At 45.9% G+C, this 26,775-nt stretch overlaps 1 protein-coding gene across 2 annotated transcripts in view; it reads left to right on the forward strand.

Moving 5' to 3' along the window:
* The first annotated feature begins 1,456 nt into the window (after nt 1-1,456).
* Nucleotides 1,457-26,775, forward strand: part of LOC121546314 (pre-B-cell leukemia transcription factor 1-like) — a 41,091-nt gene continuing 15,772 nt past the window's right edge. Inside the window, exons 1-2 of one of the 2 annotated variants that reach the window (XM_045209616.1) lie at nt 1,457-2,735; nt 10,424-10,497. In XM_045209616.1, coding sequence (XP_045065551.1) covers nt 2,551-2,735; nt 10,424-10,497 — 259 coding nt within the window. In that variant the 5' untranslated portion in view covers nt 1,457-2,550. The remainder of the gene's footprint in view (nt 2,736-10,423; nt 10,498-26,775) is intronic. The other variant, XM_045209617.1, reaches the window with a different exon arrangement.

Consider the following 26,775-nt stretch of genomic DNA (forward strand, 5'->3'; position numbering starts at 1 on the left):
GCTATGATTGGTGGAGAGGGGTGAGTGATGGTAATGATGATGATGGTCGGTGTGACACGGCTTTGTTTTATGTTCATCATTAGCAGGCTAATCATGCACACGCTACGTCACGTATACAAAGCTGAGGAGACGTCAGCATGGCTCTCATCTAGCAAGAGGATAAATTACTGAACCATTTAGGCTACTATTCCAGTGTCCCAAATTGCAACACATTCCCTATATAGTTCATTTATTTTGTCAGTATACTTTTTGTGAAAAAAGCCTAGGTCAAAAGTAATGCCCTATGTAGGGCATTAAAAAATAAATAATAAAATAATAATAATAATATATATATATATATTTTTAAACTTGTACCCCTTTTTCTCCCCAATTTCGTGATATCCAATTGGTAGTTACAGTCTTGTCCCATCGCTGCATCTTCTGTACAGACTCGGGAGAGGCTAAGGTCAAGAGCCATGCGTCCTCCGAAACACGACCCTGCCAAGCCACACTGCTTCTTAACACACTGCTCGCTTAACCCTGAAGCCAGCCGCACCATAAACACCGTAAAACTAGCGACACCGTAAAAGTCAGCTTGCAGGTGCCCGGCCCGCCACAAGGAGTCACTAGAGCGCGATGGAACGAGGAAATCTCAGCCGGCCAAACCCTCCCCTAATCAGGACAACGCTGGGCCAATTGTGCGCCGCCTCATGGGTCTCCCGGTCACGGCCGGGCTGTAACACAGCCTGGGATAGTGATGCCTTAGACCTCCGAAGCGTTCGGGAGGCTCCAGCCATAAGGCTCTTGTCAAAAGTAATGCCCTGTGTAGGGAATAAGGTGCCATTTGACCAATTGTAGGCCTGTTGTAGCCTACCTGTATCAGTGTCTCTGTGTGGGACTGGTGGGATCTGAACCCTGGTCTCCCGCTCAAGAAACCAACGTCTCAACCATTAGAACAAGCGGATAATTCCCTATTGGACCCGAGGGTGACACCGATTTTAAGTGACAGGCACTACCTCCTCCGGAGAGCGTGAGTCCAACTCACCGCCTCTACATGCATGAGTCTGTGTCTATAGTATGTGTCTGTGATTGACTGTGTAACTGTGTGCTGACCTGAATCTTTATGGCACATGTGGTAGGGGCTCACTGCTCTCCCCACAACCCCTGGTTCGCTGGATCAAGCTCGTCTCCATCTGCTACACTGGTGGCGGAGTGGGATCAGTGCAGCATCTTAAGGTTGTTTGCGAAATGAATAGAAAGAAAGCTAATTGAAACGTGAAGCCTTCATATGATTGTCTGGGGTGGGATAGTTAGGCTACATGAGAAGGCCCTCCAAGCCATCACAACAAAAATAACACAACTGTCAACAACGCTGCTTGTTTCCATGGTGCTGCTGCTGATGAACACCATATGAGACCTGAGAGGAGCCCGCCCCCAGCGGTGAGGACGGGACTGCGTGCGCTGTGTGTGTGTTGGTTGTGGGAGAACTGGCCAGGCGAGGGAGCCGGATAAAGAAAGGAGAAGAAAAAACAGCCTAGAAGAGAAGGGAGCAAGCAACGCTATTCGACCAACGGATAGGACAAGGCCAGCCACGGCTGGTCGGACGGAGTGGAGTTTATTTAAAACATGTATTTTATTCCGTCGTTTTATTTGATCCTGTAGGCTACTAGCTACGGTACTTATTCCCAGCCGTGCAGGTTATCCTGTGAAAAGAAGGCAACGAAAACGGACACGTTGGGGATTTCTGTGGACTAGTAGCGGAGCTGTTGTAGGCTAGTGTGGCGCTACTCTTCTTTCTCATTGTTAGAGAAACACGGAGATAAATGGTGGTTGGATTCCAAACTGGTTCGCCTACATTCCCCGTCGCTTTCTACGAGACAGCGTTTGGATATAGGCCGGATGATCATTTTGTCGAACGCAGGAGTAACATTTGTGACAAGCTAGTCTGCTAATTGTTGCCATTTTTCTCCCTCGCAGCGGCAGCACCGTTCGTTCTCCCTCCCCCTCTTTTGTCGTTCGCCAAGCTGACCATTTTAAAGGCAGCTCTACCTTTCCTTCCAGGCTTTATTTTTTTTCCTTGTGGCCTCCTCGCTCCCTCTATCTGCCTCAACCGTGGAACTAGAACCCTGCACACGCGTTCGACTCAGAATACAAAAGAAATCAGGCGAATCTCGGCCGGGTTATGCCAAAGAAAATAGTGTTTTATTTGTTTACAAGTACTGTGTAGGCCCTGATCGACCGTTTACTTTTTTTTTTGTTTGTTTTAGACAATTACATGTTTACAGCTTGCTTGCCGCTGTTGGTCATTTGAACGAGCAATGCAATTTTGTAGTTAGTTTTATTTCTTCCTTTGTTTATTGGCTACTTTGAATAGTTAGTTTTATTTCTTCCTTTTTTTATTGGCTACTTTGAAACACTGTGTTTCGAGTCAGGGACATTCAACTGTAAAAGGCAACTAGGCTACCTCTGGAAAAAAATATACTATTTTCTCCTCTTCCTCCCTTCATCCGACACTGTCACCTTTTCCCCCCCTAGTTTTGTCGCAAAAACGGCGAGATTTTTCTGAAAGGCATGGAGGACCAGGCCCGCATGATGTCGGGTCTCGTCGGACTGTCCGGACTGTCTCATGCCGACGTGGGGGACCATGACGCGGGGAGGAAGCAGCACGCCCTCGGCCAGCCGCAGCAGGACATCGGGGATATCCTCCAACAGATCATGGCCATCACGGACGAGAGTCTCGACGAGGCCCAGGCCAGGTAACACCTTCCCCGAGGAGAGAAGGAGGTAGAAAGCCGGGGGTGGGGAGAGGAGGGCTGGGGAACAGGGGAGAGATCCAGTTTGATGTTACCACTCTTATATGATCCAGGATCATTATACGACATATTAGCCCTGAACTTATGCATTCATTATGTGGTGTAAAGGTAAAACTGACCCTAGATCAGATGTAAAGGGCACCTCTTTTGCTTGGTGAATAGTAAGAAGCAGGGAACATTATAATAATAATACTATGCCATTTAGCAGACGCTTTTATCCAAAGCGACTTACAGTCATTTGTGCATACATTTTTGTGTATGGGTGGTCCCGGGGATCGAACCCACTACCCTGGCGTTACAAGCGCCGTGCTCTACCAGCTGAGCTACAGAGGACCACATGGATCCAGGGGAGAGGGGCCTGTATGATGACTTTCTGGCCATAATAACAACTGATTTCACATCGTCTCTTTGACACTCACACAGGCTACACACCAGTCCCAGTGCGCTGGTTATTAATTCAGGGGGGTTAATTAATAGTCTCTCATGTCGTTATGGTAACAGTCTGTGTATGTGTGTGCGCAGACAGACCTCGCTTTTATTTGCTATACTTTACTGCGCCGTGACGTTAACGTTGAGCTCCACGCGCGAGCCCATGTCATTTGCACCTGCCTTCTTTCGCCCCGTTTTAAAATCTACACTAGGCGATTACATTTTTATTAGCAGTATGCTTTCACTCTGTTTTCCTTCTGTCTCTCTCTGTTTCTATTTTCTCTTTCTGTTGTTATGCTATTCTCTCCGTTTTTATTCTCTCCATCCCTATCTCTCTCTGTTGTTATACTCTCTCTCCTCCTCCTTTATATAAATACTCTTCACTTTGACGACCGCCCGGCGGACTAATTAACTGGAATGAGTTTGCTGTGGCCGCCTTGATTGATCGGTCATCACGTCATTAACATGGAATAATGACAAAGGATCTTACCGCGACTGGGAGAGGAGAGGGGGATGTCCCCGCATTTGAAATGGAGATGGCCGTTTGGGATCTGGTGGTGGTGTCTGTCAGGTGGTTGAGGTCGCTAGTATGGTGGGGGCTGGAGGTGTTTTAGTCAGCGGTTGGTGTGAGTTTCCTTGTCCGTGAAGGGAAACGCGGATCGAATTTCACACCGCTTGACTCCCAGTCGCCGTAAATAGCCCGCTGGATGATGCTGCGGACCCCGGTGGCGTCTGTTTTACGTATCACAGTCCCGCAGGCCAGCTGGCGGCTTCACAGAAACATTTACATTATATGTGTTAATCTGTGATGGGATTATTACTTAATTTATAGGCCTGTAAACCCTTTACTAAACTATAGAATTAACCACCGACATTAACATTGTTAATCTGTCATTTACTTTAGGCTATTTATAGCCCTACCTCTAACCATCACAACTATAGAATGAACAATTTACATAAAGTGTTTATCTTCTATGGAGTGGTCTAATGTGTTTTTATTATTTAATTTATAGGACCATAGGTCTTACAAAACAATCAAATGGACTAAACTATAGAATTAAACGTCTAATTACCATCTTATTACAATATTATTAAATACATTGTTATTGCTGTCGCTGCATTGGGTGAATTGGCTCCTTCTAGGAGTGTGATGTATAGCCTACATATCTGCTACTGTTCTGCCAGTATCACCACACAGACAGACACATTATCTCCCCCCTCTCCTCCAGTCCCTTCTGGGTGTTTGTCCTGTTCATTGTGAGAGGAGGGATGCAATCAATTCTCGGATAATACTGCAGGAGAGAGCAGCTGACCACACACACACACACTCTGTTACCAATATAGCTTGGCTCCAAAGGCCTATGGGTACCTACTGTATGGTTTTAGGAGCCTTCTTCCACTCAGTGAAGCCCCCATATTAAAGACTAGCTGTGTATTACTCATTCATGGGTGTGTTATGGTGGTGTGTGTGGATGGTGTATCATCCTGGTCAGTTGTGACAGTAGAGGCGATACAGGCTGGTGTATCATCCTGGTCAGTTGTGACAGTAGAGGCGATACAGGCTGGTGTATCATCCTGGTCAGTTGTGACAGTAGAGGCGATACAGGCTGGTGTATCATCCTGGTCAGTTGTGACAGTAGAGGCGATACAGGCTGGTGTATCATCCTGGTCAGTTGTGACAGAGGCGATACAGGCTGGTGTATCATCCTGGTCAGTTGTGACAGTAGAGGCGATACAGGCTGGTGTATCATCCTGGTCAGTTGTGACAGTATAGGCGATACAGGCTGGTGTATCATCCTGGTCAGTTGTGACAGTATAGGCGATACAGGCTGGTGTATCATCCTGGTCAGTTGTGACAGTAGAGGCGATACAGGCTGGTGTATCATCCTGGTCAGTTGTGACAGTAGAGGCTATACAGGCTGGTGTATCATCCTGGTCAGTTGTGACAGTAGAGGCTATACAGGCTGGTGTATCATCCTGGTCAGTTGTGACAGTATAGGCGATACAGGCTGGTGTATCCTCCTGGTCAGTTGTGACAGTAGAGGCTATACAGGCTGGTGTATCATCCTGGTCAGTTGTGACAGTAGAGGCTATACAGGCTGGTGTATCATCCTGGTCAGTTGTGACAGTATAGGCTATACAGGCTGGTGTATCATCCTGGTCAGTTGTGACAGTATAGGCTATACAGGCTGGTGTATCATCCTGGTCAGTTGTGACAGTATAGGCTATACAGGCTGGTGTATCATCCTGGTCAGTTGTGACAGTAGAGGCGATACAGGCTGGTGTATCATCCTGGTCAGTTGTGACAGTATAGGCGATACAGGCTGGTGTATCATCCTGGTCAGTTGTGACAGTATAGGCGATACAGGCTGGTGTATCATCCTGGTCAGTTCCAACATCTATTCCGTGTTTCTTTTCCGTCCTCTCTCTTCCCTGTCTGGTTTCTCTCCTATAGATGATGTGAGAAGCAGAGTAGGTGAGCAACGTTGAGCGGTGGGAAATCCCGCCCATCGCTCACGGACAAGCACCGCTCCGGCGCACCACGGCTTTTCCAACCGCGCAGCCAAAAAACACTCCTCGCTCACAACAACAACAAAAAACTGCCGCTCCAAATTCGCTCCATTCATTAAAATCACCATTTAACCAACACCCATCTGTTTTAGTGACAATCTGGAGCTACCATTTGGTCGTGGACATTACATCACCTCACTCCCTCTCTTGCTCTCAGTCCTCCTCATCTTTGTAAGTCACCTTGATTTAGCACCTGTGTGTTTTATCAGTTTCTTTATGAAAATATTTAGCCAACTCCATGACCGTAGCTAAAGCAAGGGGCTATTAGCAGCACACAAGTAGACTACAGATGCATGCTGGGCCCGGGCATGCCCTGAGCTCGTGAAGTACACTGAGCGAAATTGGAGCGGCCCAGAAGGCAGACGCTCCAGCCTTTGGGAAAGTCGCTCTGCGCTCCAGTCAAATTGGGCAGGCTCCGCTCCTCGCTCCGCTCCAGCTTCGCTCTGTTCACGTACTCTGGTAAGAAGGAGCTCCTGGCCTGTTTAGTTTTCTCCTCACTTCTCTCTCTCCTTCTCTCCTCCTCTCTCCCTCGCTCCTTCTCTCTCTCCTCCCTCATCTCCTCCTCTCCTCTGTAGAGTATAGATTGGGACAATAAAGGCTAGGTAGGTGTTTTCAAGGGGGCAGCCTTAAAAATTGTCTGTCTACACACTAAACATGTAGACTTACAGGGTGGCCAATCTGCTTCCTGGTGGCCAGGAGTGTGTGGTTGTTTCTGCGCTGTACTTCAGCAATAAGGCCTGAGGAGGTGTGGTATATGGCCAATACGATGCAGCGCGGAGTGCCTGGATACAGCCCTCAGCCGTGGTATATTGGCCATATACCACACCTTGTTGCTATTATAAACTGGTTACCAACGTTGTTAGAACAGTAAAAATAAAAGTTTTTTTGTAATACCCGTAGTATGAAAAAAAAAAATGTATGAAAATGTATACACTCACTACTGTAAGTGGCTCTGGATAAGAGCTTCTGCTAAATGACTCAAATGTATACATTCTGATATACCACAGCTTTCAGCCAATCAGCATTCAGGGCTCGAACCACCCAGTTTATAATATAGTATAGAGGCCACACACACGCGCTCTGTGAAGGACGTTACTGGTTGGTCATGATGACACCACACTGTCTGAGACTACTGTGAAACACAGTAACTATACTAACTGGTTGGTCATGATGATACCACACTGTCTGAGACTACTGTGAAACACAGTAACTATACTAACTGGTTGGTCATGATGACACCACACTGTCTGAGACTACTGTGAAACACAGTAACTATACTAACTGGTTGGTCATGATGACACCACACTGTCTGAGACTACTGTGAAACACAGTAACTATACTAACTGGTTGGTCATGATGACACCACACTGTCTGAGACTACTGTGAAACACAGTAACTATACTAACTGGTTGGTCATGATGACACCACACTGTCTGAGACTACTGTGAAACACAGTAACTATACTAACTGGTTGGTCATGATGACACCACACTGTCTGAGACTACTGTGAAACACAGTAACTATACTAACTGGTTGGTCATGATGACACCACACTGTCTGAGACTACTGTGAAACACAGTAACTATACTAACTGGTTGGTCATGATGACACCACACTGTCTGAGACTACTGTGAAACACAGTAACTATACTAACTGGTTGGTCATGATGACACCACACTGTCTGAGACTACTGTGAAACACAGTAACTATACTAACTGGTTGGTCATGATGCTACCACACTGTCTGAGACTACTGTGAAACACAGTAACTATACTAACTGGTTGGTCATGATGACACCACACTGTCTGAGACTACTGTGAAACACAGTAACTATACTAACTGGTTGGTCATGATGACACCACACTGTCTGAGACTACTGTGAAACACAGTAACTATACTAACTGGTTGGTCATGATGATACCACACTGTCTGAGACTACTGTGAAACACAGTAACTATACTAACTGGTTGGTCATGATGACACCACACTGTCTGAGACTACTGTGAAACACAGTAACTATACTAACTGGTTGGTCATGATGATACCACACTGTCTGAGACTACTGTGAAACACAGTAACTATACTAACTGGTTGGTCATGATGACACCACACTGTCTGAGACTACTGTGAAACACAGTAACTATACTAACTGGTTGGTCATGATGCTACCACACTGTCTGAGACTACTGTGAAACACAGTAACTATACTAACTGGTTGGTCATGATGACACCACACTGTCTGAGACTACTTTGAAACACAGTAACTATACTAACTGGTTGGTCATGATGACACCACACTGTCTGAGACTACTGTGAAACACAGTAACTATACTAACTGGTTGGTCATGATGACACCACACTGTCTGAGACTACTGTGAAACACAGTAACTATACTAACTGGTTGGTCATGATGCTACCACACTGTCTGAGACTACTGTGAAACACAGTAACTATACTAACTGGTTGGTCATGATGATACCACACTGTCTGAGACTACTGTGAAACACAGTAACTATACTAACTGGTTGGTCATGATGACACCACACTGTCTGAGACTACTGTGAAACACAGTAACTATACTAACTGGTTGGTCATGATGACACCACACTGTCTGAGACTACTGTGAAACACAGTAACTATACTAACTGGTTGGTCATGATGACACCACACTGTCTGAGACTACTGTGAAACACAGTAACTATACTAACTGGTTGGTCATGATGACACCACACTGTCTGAGACTACTGTGAAACACAGTAACTATACTAACTGGTTGGTCATGATGACACCACACTGTCTGAGACTACTGTGAAACACAGTAACTATACTAACTGGTTGGTCATGATGACACCACACTGTCTGAGACTACTGTGAAACACAGTAACTATACTAACTGGTTGGTCATGATGACACCACACTGTCTGAGACTACTGTGAAACACAGTAACTATACTAACTGGTTGGTCATGATGACACCACACTGTCTGAGACTACTGTGAAACACAGTAACTATACTAACTGGTTGGTCATGATGACACCACACTGTCTGAGACTACGGTGAAACACAGTAACTATACTAACTGGTTGGTCATGATGCTACCACACTGTCTGAGACTACTGTGAAACACAGTAACTATACTAACAGGTTGGTCATGATGACACCACACTGTCTGAGACTACGGTGAAACACAGTAACTATACTAACTGGTTGGTCATGATGACACCACACTGTCTGAGACTACTGTGAAACACAGTAACTATACTAACTGGTTGGTCATGATGCTACCACACTGTCTGAGACTACTGTGAAACACAGTAACTATACTAACTGGTTGGTCATGATGACACCACACTGTCTGAGACTACTGTGAAACACAGTAACTATACTAACTGGTTGGTCATGATGACACCACACTGTCTGAGACTACGGTGAAACACAGTAACTATACTAACTGGTTGGTCATGATGACACCACACTGTCTGAGACTACGGTGAAACACAGTAACTATACTAACTGGTTGGTCATGATGACACCACACTGTCTGAGACTACGGTGAAACACAGTAACTATACTAACTGGTTGGTCATGATGACACCACACTGTCTGAGACTACTGTGAAACACAGTAACTATACTAACTGGTTGGTCATGATGACACCACACTGTCTGAGACTACTGTGAAACACAGTAACTATACTAACTGGTTGGTCATGATGACACCACACTGTCTGAGACTACTGTGAAACACAGTAACTATACTAACTGGTTGGTCATGATGACACCACACTGTCTGAGACTACTGTGAAACAGAGTAACTATACTAACTGGTTGGTCATGATGACACCACACTGTCTGAGACTACTGTGAAACAGAGTAACTATACTAACTGGTTGGTCATGATGACACTGTGATACTCTGTGATGGCTACAGCACTAGGTGTGTGGCTGTGTATGGCTCTGTTTTTAAAGGGTGTTTGATTAAATATTGTTATTCTGTAATTAAGCCTCTGGTAAGATCTCGCTCTCTCTCTCTCTCAGTTAAAGAAAATAATGTCAGCAGGAATTCCCTCCAGAATGTGTTTGTGTGTGTTGAAGGTGCACTTTTAACCCTGGTTCAGGGGAAGATTGACAGCTGTGCTACTATCATAGTTTTGGTTCTGTCTTGTAGCTAATGAATCTCTCTGTCTCTCTCTCCTCCCCTGCTCTCTCTTCTCTCTGTCTCTCTCTCTCTGCCTCTCCTCCCCTCTCTCTGCCTCTCCTCCCCCTCTCTCTCTCTCTCTCTGCCTCTCCTCCCCCTCTCTCTCTCTCTCTGCCTCCCCCCTCTCTTCTCTCTCTCTCTCTGCCTCTTCTCCCCCTCTCTCTTCTCTCTCTTCCTCTCTCTCTCTCTCTCTCTCTCTCTCTCTCTCTCTCTCTCTCTCTCTCTCTCTCTCTCTCTCTCTCTCTCTCTCTCTCTCTCTCTCTCTGCCTCTCCTCCCCCTCTCTCTTCTCTCTCTTCTCTCTCTGCCTCTCTCTCTCTGCCTCTCTCTCTCTGCCTCTCCTCCCCTCTCTCTCTTCTCTCTCTGCCTCTCCTCCCCTCTCTCTCTTCTCTCTCTGCATCTCCTCCCCCCCTCTCTTCTCTCTCTCTCTCCCACAGGAAACATGCGTTAAACTGCCACAGAATGAAGCCCGCCCTCTTCAGTGTGCTCTGTGAGATAAAAGAGAAGACAGGTGAGCCAGACAATCAGCTCTGACTTCCTCTATGATCGGCCAATCCCATTCTCTGTTCTACCGCTGGTGTCTTCAGTTACATTCAGAAATGTTTTGAACGTTGCAGATAGAAATGTGTAGAGCTTTTTTTCCAACCCAACAGAGCATTATAACCACTCTACATTTCTATCTGACTCTTGTCTTGGGACTGGTCTGTCGTGTTTGGTTGACTCTTTCTGCTATTTCTCCATGGGGTTGACGTTGTTTACATGGTATAGCTCCGTTACAGGGTTTCCCTAAGCACTGCTCCGGAGTCAGTCTTCCCTAGCCCTAACAGGAACAGCCATACGACGGCATTGAATGAAACTGACTCTGGAACTGGTCTTAGTGGTTTGCGTGCGCTTGTGTGTATCTGCATGAGGCATGAGCGGGACTATCGTCTTTCCATTTCATTTCACACCCTCCTCTGTCCTCCTCGCTTTTTAATGTCACTTTTCTTTCATTCACGCGTCTCTCGCTCCCTCTCCCCCTCTTCTCGTGATGGAATACATTATGAGAGGCATCCTCTGCTGGCTGCCATGGCGATATGTCAATCACCCGGCGTTGCTCACTTCCGATTGGTCCAGAGGGGAAGGGGGAGGCCCGAGGCAGAGTGGGGGTGATGGTTGCCAAGGCAACTAGCTGTCTTATTTACCTAATGTCATTCACTTTGATTTTCACATTTGTACTCTGTGTCCAGAGAGAGAGAGAGAGGAGGGGGGAGAGAGGGAGGATGGGGGAAGAGGGAGGAGGCGGAGAGGGAGGAGGGGGGAGAGAGGGAGGATGGGGGAAGAGGGAGGAGGCGGAGAGGGAGGAGGGGGGAGGGCGGAGGGGGGAGGGGAAGGTGTAGATCGAGGTAATGATAGTGTTAGTGGGGGATATTCTCAGTGTAGTCATTATCATCTGAACACATGCCAGGTACTCTCCATTTCTGCTCTCTCGTTTCTTTTCATTATTTCACCCCCTTTATCTTCTCATTCTGTTTCAGATTTGATAATGTCCAAAATATTTATCTTTATTCCTCCCCCACTTCACCTCTCATTTTACCTTGTCTCTTGCCTTTGTCCTCTCTCTCTCTCTCTCTCTCTCTCTCCCCCTCTCCCTCTCTCCCCCTCTCCCCTTCTTTCCTTCCTCTCTGTCCCAAGTTAGAACTAGTATAAGTAACCTTCCCATGACAGACTGTCATGATGACTGTCTAACAGAACAACACAGGGTCTCTCTCTCTCTCTCTCTCTCTCTCTCTCTCTCTCTCTCTCTCTCTCTCTCTCTCTCTCTCTCTCTCTCTCTCTCTCTCTCTCCCCTTAGACCTTCTTTCCTTCCTCTCTGTCCCAAGTTAGAACTAGTATAAATAACCTTCCCATGACAGAGACTGTCTAACAGAACAACACAGGGTCTCTCTCTCTCTCTCTCTCTCTCTCTCTCTCTCTCTCTCTCTCTCTCTCTCTCTCTCTCTATATATATATATATCCATCTGTTTTCCTGTCCTTTTCTATCCGTCTCTGTCTGTTCTCTCATTCTGTCACAAGAGTGAGAGAGAGACCAAAAGAAGAAAATGCATTTGGAATTAGACTAAGGGAAATAAAAGCAATGGACAGAGCGAGATGGTTAGTGGAGAGAGAACAGAGAATGGAGAGAAGGAGAAAATGGGTAAAGGGGAAATAAAAGAAAATGGACAGAGAGGGAGGGAGAGAAAGCGACAGATTGATTGATGAGATGGAGGGAGAGGCAGTAATGACTGTGTCTGTGGATTGGCAGACTGCTGATATGCTCCAGACCCCTGTCAGCCTGGCCTCCTCCCCACCAACACTCACTCACTGGGAGGAGCCCTCACCCGTTGCCCTGGCTTCGGCCTACACCGGGTGGGCCCTGGTGGTATCTGGTAATAGCCTACTCTGCTGGATCACAGTGGCATGAAGCTGGTTTATAGAAAAGTAATACAGTGTAGTTATTAACTCAGCATGTCTGTGAACAGGAGTGTGTGTGTGTGTGTTGTACAGTGGCAGCCTCCGAGAGGTAGAAATGTGTGTGTGAATGTGTTCGCACAGTATGGGGTGCCTGAGACAGACGTGTGTGTCTGAAACATAGACGTGTGTGTAGTGGGCAGTCTGGGAGGCTGGCCCATAATCCAGACTAATTAAGGATTAATTAAAACTAATGGGACCTGGCTCTCCTCTCTCCTCTCTCTCTCTCTCTCTCTCTCCCTCTCTCTCTCTCTCTGTTCCTCTGTCTCTATATCTCTGTCTCTCTCTCTCCCCCTCTCTCTCCCCCTCTCTCTCCCCCTCTCTCTCCTCTCTGTCTCTCTCTCTCTGTCTCTCCCTCCCTCCCCCTCTCTCTCTCCTCTCCTCTCTTCTCTCTCTCTCTCTCTCTCTCTCTCTCTCTCTCTCTCTCTCTCTCTCTCTCTCTCTCTCGTCTCCCTCCCTCTCTCTCTGTCTCTCTCTCTCTCTGTCTCTCTCTCTCTCTGTCTCTCTCTCTCTCTGTCTCTCTCTCTCCTTTCTCTCTCTCTCTCTGTCTCTCTCCCTCCCTCTCTCTCTCTCTCTCTCTCTCTCTCTCTCTCTCTCTCTCTCTCTCTCTCCCTCCCTCCCTCCCTCTCTCTCTCCCCTCTCTCCTCTCTCTCCTCTCTCTCTCCCTCTCCTCTCTTTCCCTCTGCTCTCTCTCTCCTCTCTCCCTCCCTCTCTCTCCCTCCCTCTCTGTCTCTCTCCTCTCTCCTGTCTCTCTCCTCTCTCCTGTCTCTCTCCTCTCTCCTGTCTCTCTCTCTTCTCTCTCTCTCTCCCTCCCTCCCTCTCCCTCCCTCCCTCCTCTCTCTCTCTCTCTATCTATCCCTCTCCATCCAAGATGGCGTAGTAGTGCAGTCCTGTTTTTGTCGTGTGTCTGTAAATAGCCTGTAAATACCCAGTTTTTATTTTTTATTTTTTTATTTTTCGTACATATTTTCCTATCAGACTTTTCATCCTTCTACAAAATATACTTTCCTGCAACCCGCCTCACTCAATGTGGAACGGATTCTATTATTTACTTACCTTTTATCTAGAATCTCCAGTTGAAACTAGCTAGCCAGCTAACTAGCTACTTGCTATTAGCCACAGTTGCTATTTCACCCAGAACATTGGATTTTCTGCCGGAATAATTTAATCACTGGACATTAATCACCGGATCGCAACTAGCTAGCCGCAACCGAATGGATGTTGCTGTTTGGCTAATCACCACTGCCCCCGATGCAAGCACCAGTTAGCCTCGAGCTAGCCTAGAGCCAGGCTCATATCCCGGCTATCTACCTCTAGGTCTACCGGACGGGAGTAGCCAGCTAACTAGCTACTTGCTATCAGCTACCGTTAGCGGTTTTTCACCATTGTCCGTGGCCTGCACCACCTACCAGCCAGCTCTAGTCTGGACTATTATTCGGCCAGTCTGCACTGTCTGCACAGCGCGTTATCGACCCAGAACATATCAGTTTTTCTGCCGGAATCACTGAATCACTGGACCTTTAACTCCGGATTCATCGCTACCAGCTAGCTGCAACAAAATGGACGTTGAGGTCTGGCTAATCATCCTGAGCTAGGCCCATCTCCCATCTCCCGGCTATCTACCTCTCTGTCAACCGGACGGGACCACCTAGTGTTGACACGGAGCCCAGCCGATCCTACACGACTGGTCTGCCGACGAAATCGTCTGATGAGGTAGATTTTACAACAGGCTTCCCGTTACGACGTCGACCACGAAGATTCCATCTGCTAGCCCCGGCCTGCTAGCACACGCTAGCCGTGCCCTCTTGCTCCCTAGTGCTTTAGCAGCCCCCGAACTACCTCCGAACTATCCTATTGCTGTTCACCGGACCTTATGATAACTCAGCTATACAGCTGATGTCTGCTGGACTGTTCCTTTTTACGGTACTGCATCCTGTTTATGTTTAGCCTCAGCCCAAACTGTGTCGTCATTACCAGCTGTTGTCTTAGCTCTCTCAAATTACACCTGTGATTGCTTTATGCCTCTCTCCCTTGTCAATATGGTTAGCTTATTGTTGTTTCGGTTATTTCTAATTGTACTATTTCACTGTAGATCCCCCAGCCCAGCTAAACCTGCCTTAGATAGCTCCTTTGTCCCACCCCCCATACACGCGGAGACCGACTCAATTGGTGCCTCCAGTGATGCTATCTCTTTCATTGTTACCCAACTCTTAGGTTTACCTCCACTTTACTCATATCCTTCCATATCCTTGTGTGTACATAATGCCCTGAATCTTTTCTACAATGCCCGGAAATCTGCCCCCTTTATTCTATGTACCCAACGCACTAGAAGACCAGTTCTTAAAGCCTTTAGCCGTATCCTTATTCTAGTCCTCCTCTGTTCCTCTGGTGATGTAGAGGCTAACCCAGGCCCTGCAGCCCTCAGTATCACTCCTACTCCCCAGGCGCTATCATTTGCTGACTTCTGTAATCGCAAAAGTCTTGGTTTCCTGCACGTAAATATCAGAAGTCTACTTCCTAAGTTTGAGTTATTCACTGCGTTAGCACACTCCGCCAACCCTGATGTTCTAGCAGTGTCTGAATCCTGGCTTAGGAAGGCCACCAAAAATTCTGAAATTTCCATCCCCAACTATAACATTTTCCGTCTAGATAGAACTGCCAAAGGGGGTGGAGTTGCAATCTACTGTAGAGATAGCCTGCCTATCATACTATCCAGGTCTGTGCCCAAACAGTTTGAGCTTCTACTTCTAAAAATCCACCTTTCCAGAAATAAGTATCTCACTGTTGCCGCTTGCTACAGACCCCCCTCAGCCCCCAGCTGTGCCCTGGATACCATATGTGAATTGATTGCCCCCCATTTATCCTCAGAGTTCGTACTGCTTGGTGACCTAAATTGGGATATGCTTAACACCCCGGCCATCCTACAATCCAAACTAGATGCCCTCAATCTCACACAAATTATCAACGAACCTACCAGGTACAACCCTAAATCCGTAAACATGGGTACCCTCATAGATATCATCCTGACTAACTTACCCTCTAAATACACCTCCGCTGTCTTCAACCAGGATCTCAGCGATCACTGCCTTATTGCCTGCGTCCGTAACGGGTCCGCGGTCAAACGACCACCCCTCATAACTGTCAAACGCTCCCTAAAACACTTTAGCGAGCAGGCCTTCCTAATTGACCTGGCCCAGGTATCCTGGATGGATATAGATCTCATTCCGTCAGTAGAGAATGCCTGGTTGTTCTTTAAAAGTAATTTCCTCTCAATCTTAAATAAACATGCCCCATTCAAAAAATACAGAACTAAGAACAGATATAGCCCCTGGTTCTCCTCAGACTTGACTGCCCTTGACCAGCACAAAAACATCCTGTGGCGTACTGCATTAGCATCAAATAGCCCCCGCGATATGCAACTTTTCAGGGAAGTTAGGAACCAATATACACAAGCAGTCAGGAAAGCAAAGGCTAACTTTTTCAAACAGAAATTTGCATCCTGTAGCACTAACTCCAAAAAGTTTTGGGACACTGTAAAGTCCATGGAGAATAAGAGCACTTCCTCCCAGCTGCCCACTGCACTGAGGCTAGGAAACACTATCACCACCGATAAATCTACAATAATCGAGAATTTCAACAAGCATTTTGCTACGCTGGCCATGCTTTCCACCTGGCTACCACTATCCCGGCCACCAACTCTGCACCCTCCGCTGCAACTTGCCCATGCCCCCCCCGCTTCTCCTTCACACAAATTCAGACAGCTGATGTTTTGAAAGAGCTGCAAAATCTGGACCCCTACAAATCAGCTGGGCTAGACAATCTGGACCCTTTCTTTCTAAAACTAGCCGCCGAAATTGTCGAAACCCCTATTACTAGCCTGTTCAACCTCTCTTTCGTAACGTCTGAGATCCCCAGAGATTGGAAAGCTGCCGCGGTCATCCCCCTCTTCAAAGGGGGTGACACTCTAGATCCAAACTGTTACATACCTATATCCATCCTGCCCTGCCTTTCGAAAGTATTTGAAAGCCAAGTTAACAAACAGATCACCAACCATTTCGAATCCCACCGTACCTTCTCCGCTATGCAATCTGGTTTCCGAGCTGGTCATGGGTGCACTTCAGCCACGCTCAAGGTCCTAAACGATATTATAACCGCGATCGATAATAGACAGTACTGTGCAGCCGTCTTCATCGACCTGGCCAAGGCTTTCGACTCTGTCAACCACCGCATTCTTATTGGCAGACTAAATAGCCTTGGTTTCTCAAATGACTGCCTCGCCTGATTCACCAACTACTTCTCAGATAGAGTTCAATGTGTGAAATCGGAGGGCCTGTTGTCTGGACCTATGGCAGTCTCTATGGGGGTGCCACAGGGTTCAATTCTTGGGCCGACTCTTTTCTCCGTGTATATCAATGATGTCGCTCTTGCTGCTGGTGACTCTCAGATCCACCTCTACGCAGACGACACCATTTTGTATACATCTGGCCCTTCATTGGACACTGTGTTAACAAACCTCCAAACGAGCTTCAATGCCATACAACACTCCTTCAGTAGCCTCCAACTGCTCTTAAACACTAGTAAAACTAAATGCATGCTCTTCAATCGAACGCTGCTGGCACCCGCCCACCCGACTAGAATCACCACTCTCGACGGGTCTGACCTAGAGTATGTGGACAACTACAAATACCTAGGTGTCTGGTTAGACTGTAAACTCTCCTTCCAGACTCACATTAAGAATCTCCAATCCAAAGTTAAATCTAGAATCGGCTTCCTATTTCGCAACAAAGCCTCCTTCACTCATGCTGCCAAACATGCCCTCGTAAAACTGACTATCCTACCGATCCTTGACTTCGGCGATGTCATTTACAAAATAGCCTCCAACACTCTACTCAGCAAATTGGATGTAGTCTATCACAGTGCCATCCGTTTTGTCTCCAAAGCCCCATACACTACCCACCACTGTGACCTGTACGCTCTTGTTGGCTGGTCCTCACTACATGTTCGTCGTCAAACCCACTGGCTCCAGGCCATCTATAAATCACTGCTAGGCAAATCCCCGCCTTATCTTAGCTCATTGGTCACCGTAGCAGCACCCACCCGTAGTCTGCGCTCCAGCAGGTATATCTCACTGGTCATTCCCAAAGCCAACACCTCCTTTGGCCGCCATTCCTTCCAGTTCTCTGCTGCCAATGACTGGAACGAATTGCAAAAATCTCTGAAGCTGGAGACTCTCATCTCCCTCACTAACTTTAAGCATCAGTTGTCAGAGCACCTTACCGATCACTGCACATGTACACAGCCCATCTGAAATTAGCCCACCCAACTACCTCATCCCTATATTGTTATTTATTTTGCTCTTTTGCACCCCAGTATCTCTATTTGCACATAATCTCTTGCACATCTAGCATTCCAGTGTTAATACTAATTGTAATTATTTTGCACTATTGCCTATTTATTGCCTTACCTCCATAACTTGCTACATTTGCACACACTGTATATATATTTTTTGTTGTATTTTATGACCTTATGTTTTTTTTACCCCAAATGTAACTCTGTGTTGTTGTTTTTATCGCACTGCTTTGCTTTATCTTGGCCAGGTCACAGTTGTAAATGAGAACTTGTTCTCAACTGGCTTACCTGGTTAAATAAAGGTTAAATAAAAAATAAATAAATAAAAAATCTCTCTCCATCCATTTCTCTGTCTCAGCAACACAACACAGTATGTTAGTATCTATCCTCCCTCTCTTTCTCTCTCTCCTTTCTCATCCTGAGTTATTAGCGGAGTGGGATTATGATGAACTAAATGATGGAATGATCCGAGTGGCAGGCGTAAGAGAGTAGATGGAGGGATGGAAAGAGGGGAGGTATTGAAGGAGAGGAGGGGAGGGGAAGGAGGGAGGGGAGGGGAAGGATGGAAGGAGGGATGGGAGGGGAAGGAGGGAGGGGAGGGAAAGGATGGAAGGAGGGAGGGGAGGGGAAGGATGGAAGGAGGGAGGGAGGGGAAGGATTTCTGTGTAAACTCTAATCTCAGTTAATTCTTCTTCTCCTTCCACTCTCCCAAGAAACGGGGAGATCCTCCTGTCTGTTGAGTCATGTGACACACACACACACACAGAGACACACACGCACACAGAGACACACACGCACACAGAGACACACACGCTGATAAAGCATATCACACCCTCACTGCCATTGCATATTGTTGCAAACACACATACTCACACTGACATCAAATCAGTGCAGACGTTACCGTACTTGCTATTACACACTGCCAAAGTGTGTGTGTGTGTGTGTGTGCACGCCCGTGTGTGTGAGTTAATGTACAGGTGTTTATTTGGATTGAGTTGTTGGATTATATTAATCTAGTTAATCTGTCAAAGCTGTGTGTGGGGTAGGGCTGTGACGATTGACATTTTGATTACCGTTTAATTGTCATGCAGATAGCCACGGTTATTGTCATAGTTGTTTATTTTTTGTTTAAATGTTTTGGTCTTGTTATGCATCATAATGCAGCTTTAACAATGAGCTCCAACATGCATCATAATGCAGCTTCAACAATGAGCTCCAACATGCATCATAATGCAGCTTCAACAATGAGCTCCAACATGCATCATAATGCAGCTTTAACAATGAGCTCCAACATGCATCATAAACACAACACAGTTCTGGTGTCTCAAACGAATTAAAAATTACACATTTGTTGATGTTACTTGTGTTTTCATATTGTATGGTGTAAGTGCCAAGAGCAGTGTGTGTGAATGTTTTGGGTTGTTAGGGAAAGGATGGATGGGAGTTTGATATTTTGTGCCTAATTAGATACAAAGATATTATAGTTTTGGTTGCAAGTTTCTGATCCAGTTGAAGTTCATGGGTGTTCCCAGTTACAGCAGAGTTTCAGTTGGGGAAAGATGTAGTAGTAACTGTGTTTAGTTGCCAGTTTCAGATACAGTGGGGGAAAAAAGTATTTAGTCAGCCACCAATTGTGCAAGTTCTCCAACTTAAAAAGATGAGAGGCCTGTAATTTTCATCATAGGTACACGTCAGCTATGACAGACAAAATGAGGAAAAAAAATCCAGAAAATCACATTGTAGGATTTTTAATGAATTTATTTGCAAATTATGGTGGAAAATAAGTATTTGGTCAATAACAAAAGTTTGTCAATACTTTGTTATATACCCTTTGTTGGCAATGACACAGGTCAAACGTTTTCTGTAAGTCTTCACAAGGTTTTCACACACTGTTGCTGGTATTTTGGCCCATTCCTCCATGCAGATCTCCTCTAGAGCAGTGATGTTTTGGGGCTGTCGCTGGGCAACACGGACTTTCAACTCCCCTCCAAAGATTTTCTATGGGGTTGAGATCTGGAGACTGGCTAGGCCACTCCAGGACCTTGAAATGCTTCTTACGAAGCCACTCCTTCGTTGCCCGGGCGGTGTGTTTGGGATCATTGTCATGCTGAAAGACCCAGCCACGTTTCATCTTCAATGCCCTTGCTGATGGAAGGAGGTTTTCACTCAAAATCTCACGATATATGGCCCCATTCATTCTTTCCTTTACACGGATCAGTCGTCCTGGTCCCTTTGCAGAAAAACAGCCCCAAAGCATGATGTTTCCACCCCCCATGCTTCACAGTAGGTATGGTGTTCTTTGGATGCATCTCAGCATTCTTTGTCCTCCAAACACGACGAGTTGAGTTTTTACCAAAAAGTTATATTTTGGTTTCATCTGACCATATGACATTCTCCCAATCCTCTTCTGGATCATCCAAATGCACTCTAGCAAACTTCAGACGGGCCTGGACATGTACTGGCTTAAGCAGGGGGGACACGTCTGGCACTGCAGGATTTGAGTCCCTGGCGGCGTAGTGTGTTACTGATGGTAGGCTTTGTTACTTTGGTCCCAGCTCTCTGCAGGTCATTCACTAGGTCCCCCCGTGTGGTTCTGGGATTTTTGCTCACCGTTCTTGTGATCATTTTGACCCCACGGGGGTGAGATCTTGCGTGGAGCCCCAGATCGAGGGAGATTATCAGTGGTCTTGTATGTCTTCCATTTCCTAATAATTGCTCCCACAGTTGATTTCTTCAAACCAAGCTGCTTACCTATTGCAGATTCAGTCTTCCCAGCCTGGTGCAGGTCTACAATTTTGTTTCTGGTGTCCTTTGACAGCTCTTTGGTCTTGGCTATAGTGGAGTTTGGAGTTTGACTGTTTGAGGTTGTGGACAGGTGTCTTTTATACTGATAACAAGTTCAAACAGGTGCCATTAATACAGGTAACGAGTGGAGGACAGAGGAGCCTCTTAAAGAAGAAGTTACAGGTCTGTGAGAGCCAGAAATCTTGCTTGTTTGTAGGTGACCAAATACTTATTTTCCACCATAATTTGCAAATAAATTCATAAAAAATCCTACAATGTGATTTTCTGGAGAAAAAAATTCGCAATTTGTCTGTCATAGTTGACGTGTACCTATGATGAAAATTACAAGCCTCTCTCATCTTTTTAAGTGGGAGAACTTGCACAATTGGTGGCTGACTAAATACTTTTTTCCCCCACTGTATAGGCCTTTTAGTGCTGAGCGATTAGGGCTTTTTGAAGTTGTTTCGGCTAGATTAATAAAAAATAATAATGGTTTTTATTATTATTTTAGACATTAAACACACTATGCATTATGTGGGTTAAATCCTGTAACAACACAGAATAAAACAATGAATAAAAGTCCCATGATGGTAGTGACTGCCCATTACTGCTTATCATTATTACGACTTGGCGCCGGAGAAGATGGCTGCCGTTTTACAGCCCTCTAACCAATTGTACTATTATGTGTGTTTTTTCGCGTTATTTGTAATTTATTCTGTACATAATGTTTCTGCCACTGTCTCTTATAACCAAAAAGAGCTTCTGGATATCAGGACAGTGATTACTCACCTCGTATTGGACGAAGATTTTTCTGCAACGAGTCGGACGCGAAGGATATCCTACAGTCACCCGACAAGGCCCAAATCCCCGTCATTCGCAGGAGAAAGAGACTGAGATATCGTGGACGTAGGTCGGGATGCCTTGTAAGGATCCGACGGCGAGCGAGTAAACTGCCTCTTCCATCAATCCTATTAGCCAATCTTCAATCATTTGAAAATAAATTAGATGACCTACGATTACGGTTATCCTACCAACGGGACATTAAAAACTTTCACCACCAAGTCGTGGCTGAACGATGACATGGACAACATACAGCTGACAGGATATACGCTACATCAGCAGGATAGAACAGCTGACTCCGGTAAGACAAGGGATGGTGGTCTGTGTATATTTGTAAACAACAGCTGGTGCACAAAATCAAATACTAAGGAAGTCTCGAGGTTTTGCTCGCCTGAGGTAGAGTATCTTATGATAAGCTGTAGACCACACTATTTACCAAGAGAGTTTTCATCTATATTTTTCATAGCTGTCTATTTACCACCACAAACCAATGCTGGCATTAAGATTGCACTCAATAAGCTGTATAAGGCCATAAGTAAACAGGAAAACGCTCAACCAGAGGCAGCGCTCCTAGTGGCCGGGGACTTTAATGCAGGGAAACTTAAATCCGTTCTACCTAATTTCTACCAGCATGTTAAATGTGCAACCAGAGGGGGAAAAAAATAGACCACCTTTACTCCACACACAGAGACGCATACAAAGCTCTCCCTCGCCATCCATTTGGCAAATCTGACCATAACTCTATCCTCCTGATTCCTGCTTATAACCAAAAACTAAAGCAGGAAGCACCAGTGACTCGGTTAATAAAAAAGTCGTCAGATGACGCAGATGCTAAGCTACAGGACTGTTTTGCTAGCACAGACTGGAACATGTTCCGGGATTCTTCAGATAACATTGAGGAGTACACCACATCAGTCACTGCCTTCATCAATAAGTGCATCGATGACGTCATCCCCACAGTGACCGTACGTACATACCCCAACCAGAAGCCATGGATTACAGGCAACATCCACACTGAGCTAAAGGGTAGAGCTGCCGCTTTCAAGGAGCGGGACTCAAACCTGGACGCTTATAAGAAATCCCGCTATGCCCTCCGACGAACCATCAAACAGGCAAAGAGTCAATACAGGACTAAGATTGAATCGTACTACACCGGCTCTGATGCTCGTCGGATGTGGCAGGACTTGAAAACTATTACAGACTACAAAGGGAAGCACAGCCGCGAGCTGCCCAGTGACACAAGCCTACCAGACGAGCTAAACCACTTCTATGCTCGCTTCGAGGCAAGCAACACTGAAGCATGCATGAGAGCACCAGCTGTTCCGGCTGACTATGTGATCACGCTCTCCGTAGCCGATGTGAGTAAGACTTTTAAGCAGGTCAACATTCACAAGGCCGCAGGGCCAGACGGATTACCAGGACGTCTACTCCGAGCATGTGCTGACCAACTGGCAAGTGTCTTCACTGACATTTTCAACATGTCCCTGACTGAGTCTGTAATACCAACATGTTTCAAGCAGACCACCATAGTCCCCGTGCCTAAGGACACTAAGATAACCTGCCTAAATGACTACCGACCCGTAGCACTGATGTCTGTAGCCATGAAGTGCTTTGAAAGGCTGGTCATGGCTCACATCAACACCATTATCCCAGAAACCCTAGACCCACTCCAATTTGCATACCGCCCCAACAGATCCACAGATGATGCAATATCTATTGCACTCCACACTGCCATTTCCCACCTGGACAAGAGGAACACCTACAGTGAGGGGGAAAAAGTATTTGATCCCCTGCTGATTTTGTACGTTTGCCCACTGACAAAGAAATAATCAGTCTAAAATTTTAATGGTAGGTTTATTTGAACAGTGAGAGACAGAATAACAACAAAATAATCCAGAAAAAAATGTTATAAATTTATTTGCATTTTAATGAGGGAAATAAGTATTTGACCCCCTCTCAATCAGAAAGATTTCTGGCTCCCAGGTGTCTTTTATACAGGTAACGAGCTGAGATTAGGAGCACACTCTTAAAGGGAGTGCTCCTAATCTCAGTTTGTTACCGTTATAAAAGACACCTGTCCACAGAAGCAGTCAATCAATCAGATTCCAAACTCTCCACCATGGCCAAGACCAAAGAGCTCTCCAAGGATGTCAGGGACAAGATTGTAGACCTAAACAAGGCTGGAAGGGCTACAAGATCATCGCCAAGCAGCTTGGTGAGAAGGTGACAACAGTTGGTGCGATTATTCGCAAATGGAAGAAACACAAAAGAACTGTCAATCTCGCTCGGCCTGGGGCTCCATGCAAGATCTCACCTCGTGGAGTTGCAATGATCATGAGAACGGTGAGGAATCAGCCCAGAACTACACGGGAGGATCTTGTCAATGAGCTCAAGGCAGCTGGGACCATAGTCACCAAGAAAACAATTGGTAACATACTACGCCGTGAAGGACTGAAATCCTGCAGCGCCCGCAAGGTCCCCCTGCTCAAGAAAGCACATATACACGCCCGTCTGAAGTTTGCCAATGAACATCTGAATGATTTAGAGGAGAACTGGGTAAAAGTGTTGTGGTCAGATGAGACCAAAATCGAGTTCTTTGGCATCAACTCAACTCGCCGTGTTTGGAGGAGGAGGAATGCTGCCTATGACCCCAAGAACACCATCCCCACCGTCAAACATGGAGGTGGAAACATTATGCTTTGGGGGTGTTTTTCTGCTAAGGGGACAGGACAACTTCACCGCATCAAAAGGACGATGGACGGGGCCATCAAATCTTGGGTGAGAACCTCCTTCCCTCAGCCAGGGCATTGAAAATGGGTCGTGGATGGGTATTCCAGCATGACAATGACCCAAAACACACGGCCAAGGCAACAAAGGAGTGGCTCAAGAAGAAGCACATTAAGGTCCTGGAGTGGCCTAGCCAGTCTCCAGACCTTAAACCCATAGAAAATCTGTGGAGGGAGCTGAAGGTTCGAGTTGCCAAACGTCAGCCTTGAAACCTTAATGACTTGGAGAAGATCTGCAAAGAGGAGTGGGACAAAATCCCTCCTGAGATGTGTGCAAACCTGGTGGCCAACTACAAGAAACGTCTGACCTCTGTGATTGCCAACAAGGGTTTTGCCACCAAGTACTAAGTCATGTTTTGCAGAGGGGTCAAATACTTATTTCCCTCATTAAAATGCAAATCAATTTATAACATTTTTGACATGCGTTTTTCTGAATTTTTTTGTTATTATTCTGTCTCTCACTGTTCAAGTAAATCTACCATTAAAATGATAGACTGATCATGTCTTTGTCAGTGGGCAAACGTACAAAATCAGCTGCGGATCAAATACTTTTTTCCCTCACTGTACGTGAGAATACTATTCATCGACTACAGCTCAGCGTTCAACACCATAGTGCCCTCAAAGCTCATCACTAAGCTAAGGATCCTTGGACTAAACACCTCCCTCTGCAACTGGATCCTGGACTTCCTGATGGGCTGCCCCCAGGTGGTAAGGGTAGGTAACAACACATCTGCCATGCTGATCCTCAACACGGGGGCCCCTCAGGGGTGCGTTCTCAGTCCCCTCCTGTACTCCCTGTTCACCCATGACTGCATGGCCAGGCACGACTCCAACACCATCATCAAGTTCGCCCACGACACAACAGTGTTAGGCCTGATCACAGACAACGATGAGACAGCCTATAGGGAGGAGGTCAGAGACCTGGCCGTGTGGTGCCAGGATAACAACCTCTCCCTCAACGTGACCAAGACAAAGGAGATGATTGTGGACTACAGGAAAAAAAAGAGGACTGAGCACGCCCCCATTCTCATCGACGGGGCTGGAGTGGAACAGGTTGAGAGCTTCAAGTTCCTTGGTGTCCACATCACCAATGAACTATCATGGTCCAAACACACCAAGACAGTCGTGAAGCAGGCACGATAAAGCCTATTCCCCCTCAGGAGACTGAAGAGATTTGGCATGGGTCCTCAGATCCTCAAAAAGTTCTACAGTTGCACCATCGAGAGCATCCTGACTGGTTGTATCACCGCCTGGTATGGCAACTGCTCGGCCTCCGACCACAAGACACTACAGAGGGTAGTGCGTACGGCCCAGTACATCACTGGGGCCAAGCTTCCTGCCATCCAGGACCTCTATACCAGGCGGTGTCAGAGGAAGGCCCTCAAAATTGTCAAAGACTCCAGCCACCCTAGTCATAGACTGTTCTCTCTGCTACCGCACGGCAAGCGGTACCGGAGCGCCAAGTCTAGGTCCAAAAGGCTTCTCAACAGCTTCTACCCCCAAGCCATAAGACTCCTAAACAGCTAATCATGGCTACCCGGACTATTTGCACTGCCCCCCCCCCACACCCCATCTTTTTACGCTGCTGCTACTCTGTTAATTATTTATGCATAGTCACTTTAACTCTACCCACATGTACATATTACCTCAATTACCTCAACTAGCCGGTGACCCGCACATTGACTCTGCGCCGGTACCCCCCTGTATATATAGCCTCCCTACTGTTATTTTATTTTACTTCTGCTCTTTTTTTTTTCCTCAACACTTTTTTATTGTTTTATTTTACTTTTTTATAAAAAAAATAAAAGCATTGTTGGTTAAGGGCTGTAAGTAAGCATTTCACGGTAATGTCTACACCTGTTGTATTCGGTGCATGTGGCAAATAAAATTTGATTTAATTTATTCACATAACTTTAATAAAATATTTCAATTGTTGTGTATATTACATGTAATTTATTTGATTACTTTATTATTTCATTCCAAGTCATCATCTCATCTCTATAGAGCTGCTGCCTATGCTGTCTGACAAAATCACTATTTTAGTAGATCTTCAAAGTAAATAAGGCAGACTGTTATGACTGCTGAATACCGACTATTAATCACTTAGAAACCGCTCTCTATCCCTCTCCATCGCTCATTCTTCTGTCTCTTCTCTATCTCTGTCTTCACCACACTAACCTAACAGGCGTAAAAGAAACACACAGACCGGACAAGTAGATGCGCAATGGATTATGGTCATTGTAGTTAATTACCACGTTTTATGCGCTAAACTACACTACCAGACAAAAGTTTGGACACACCTACTCATTCAAGGGTTTTTCTTAATTTTTTACTATATTTTACATTGTAGAATAATAGTGAAGACATCAAAACTATGAAATAACACATATAGAATCATGTAGTAACCAAAAAAGTGTTAAACAAATCCCAATTGTTTTTTTATTTGAGATTCTTCAAATAGCCAACCTTTGCCTTGATGTCAGCTTTGCACACTCTTGGCATTCTCTCAACCAGCTTCATGAGGTAGTCACCTGGAATGC

The sequence above is a fragment of the Coregonus clupeaformis genome, chromosome 30 (assembly GCF_020615455.1).
Source record: "Coregonus clupeaformis isolate EN_2021a chromosome 30, ASM2061545v1, whole genome shotgun sequence".
Lineage (NCBI taxonomy): Eukaryota > Metazoa > Chordata > Actinopteri > Salmoniformes > Salmonidae > Coregonus > Coregonus clupeaformis.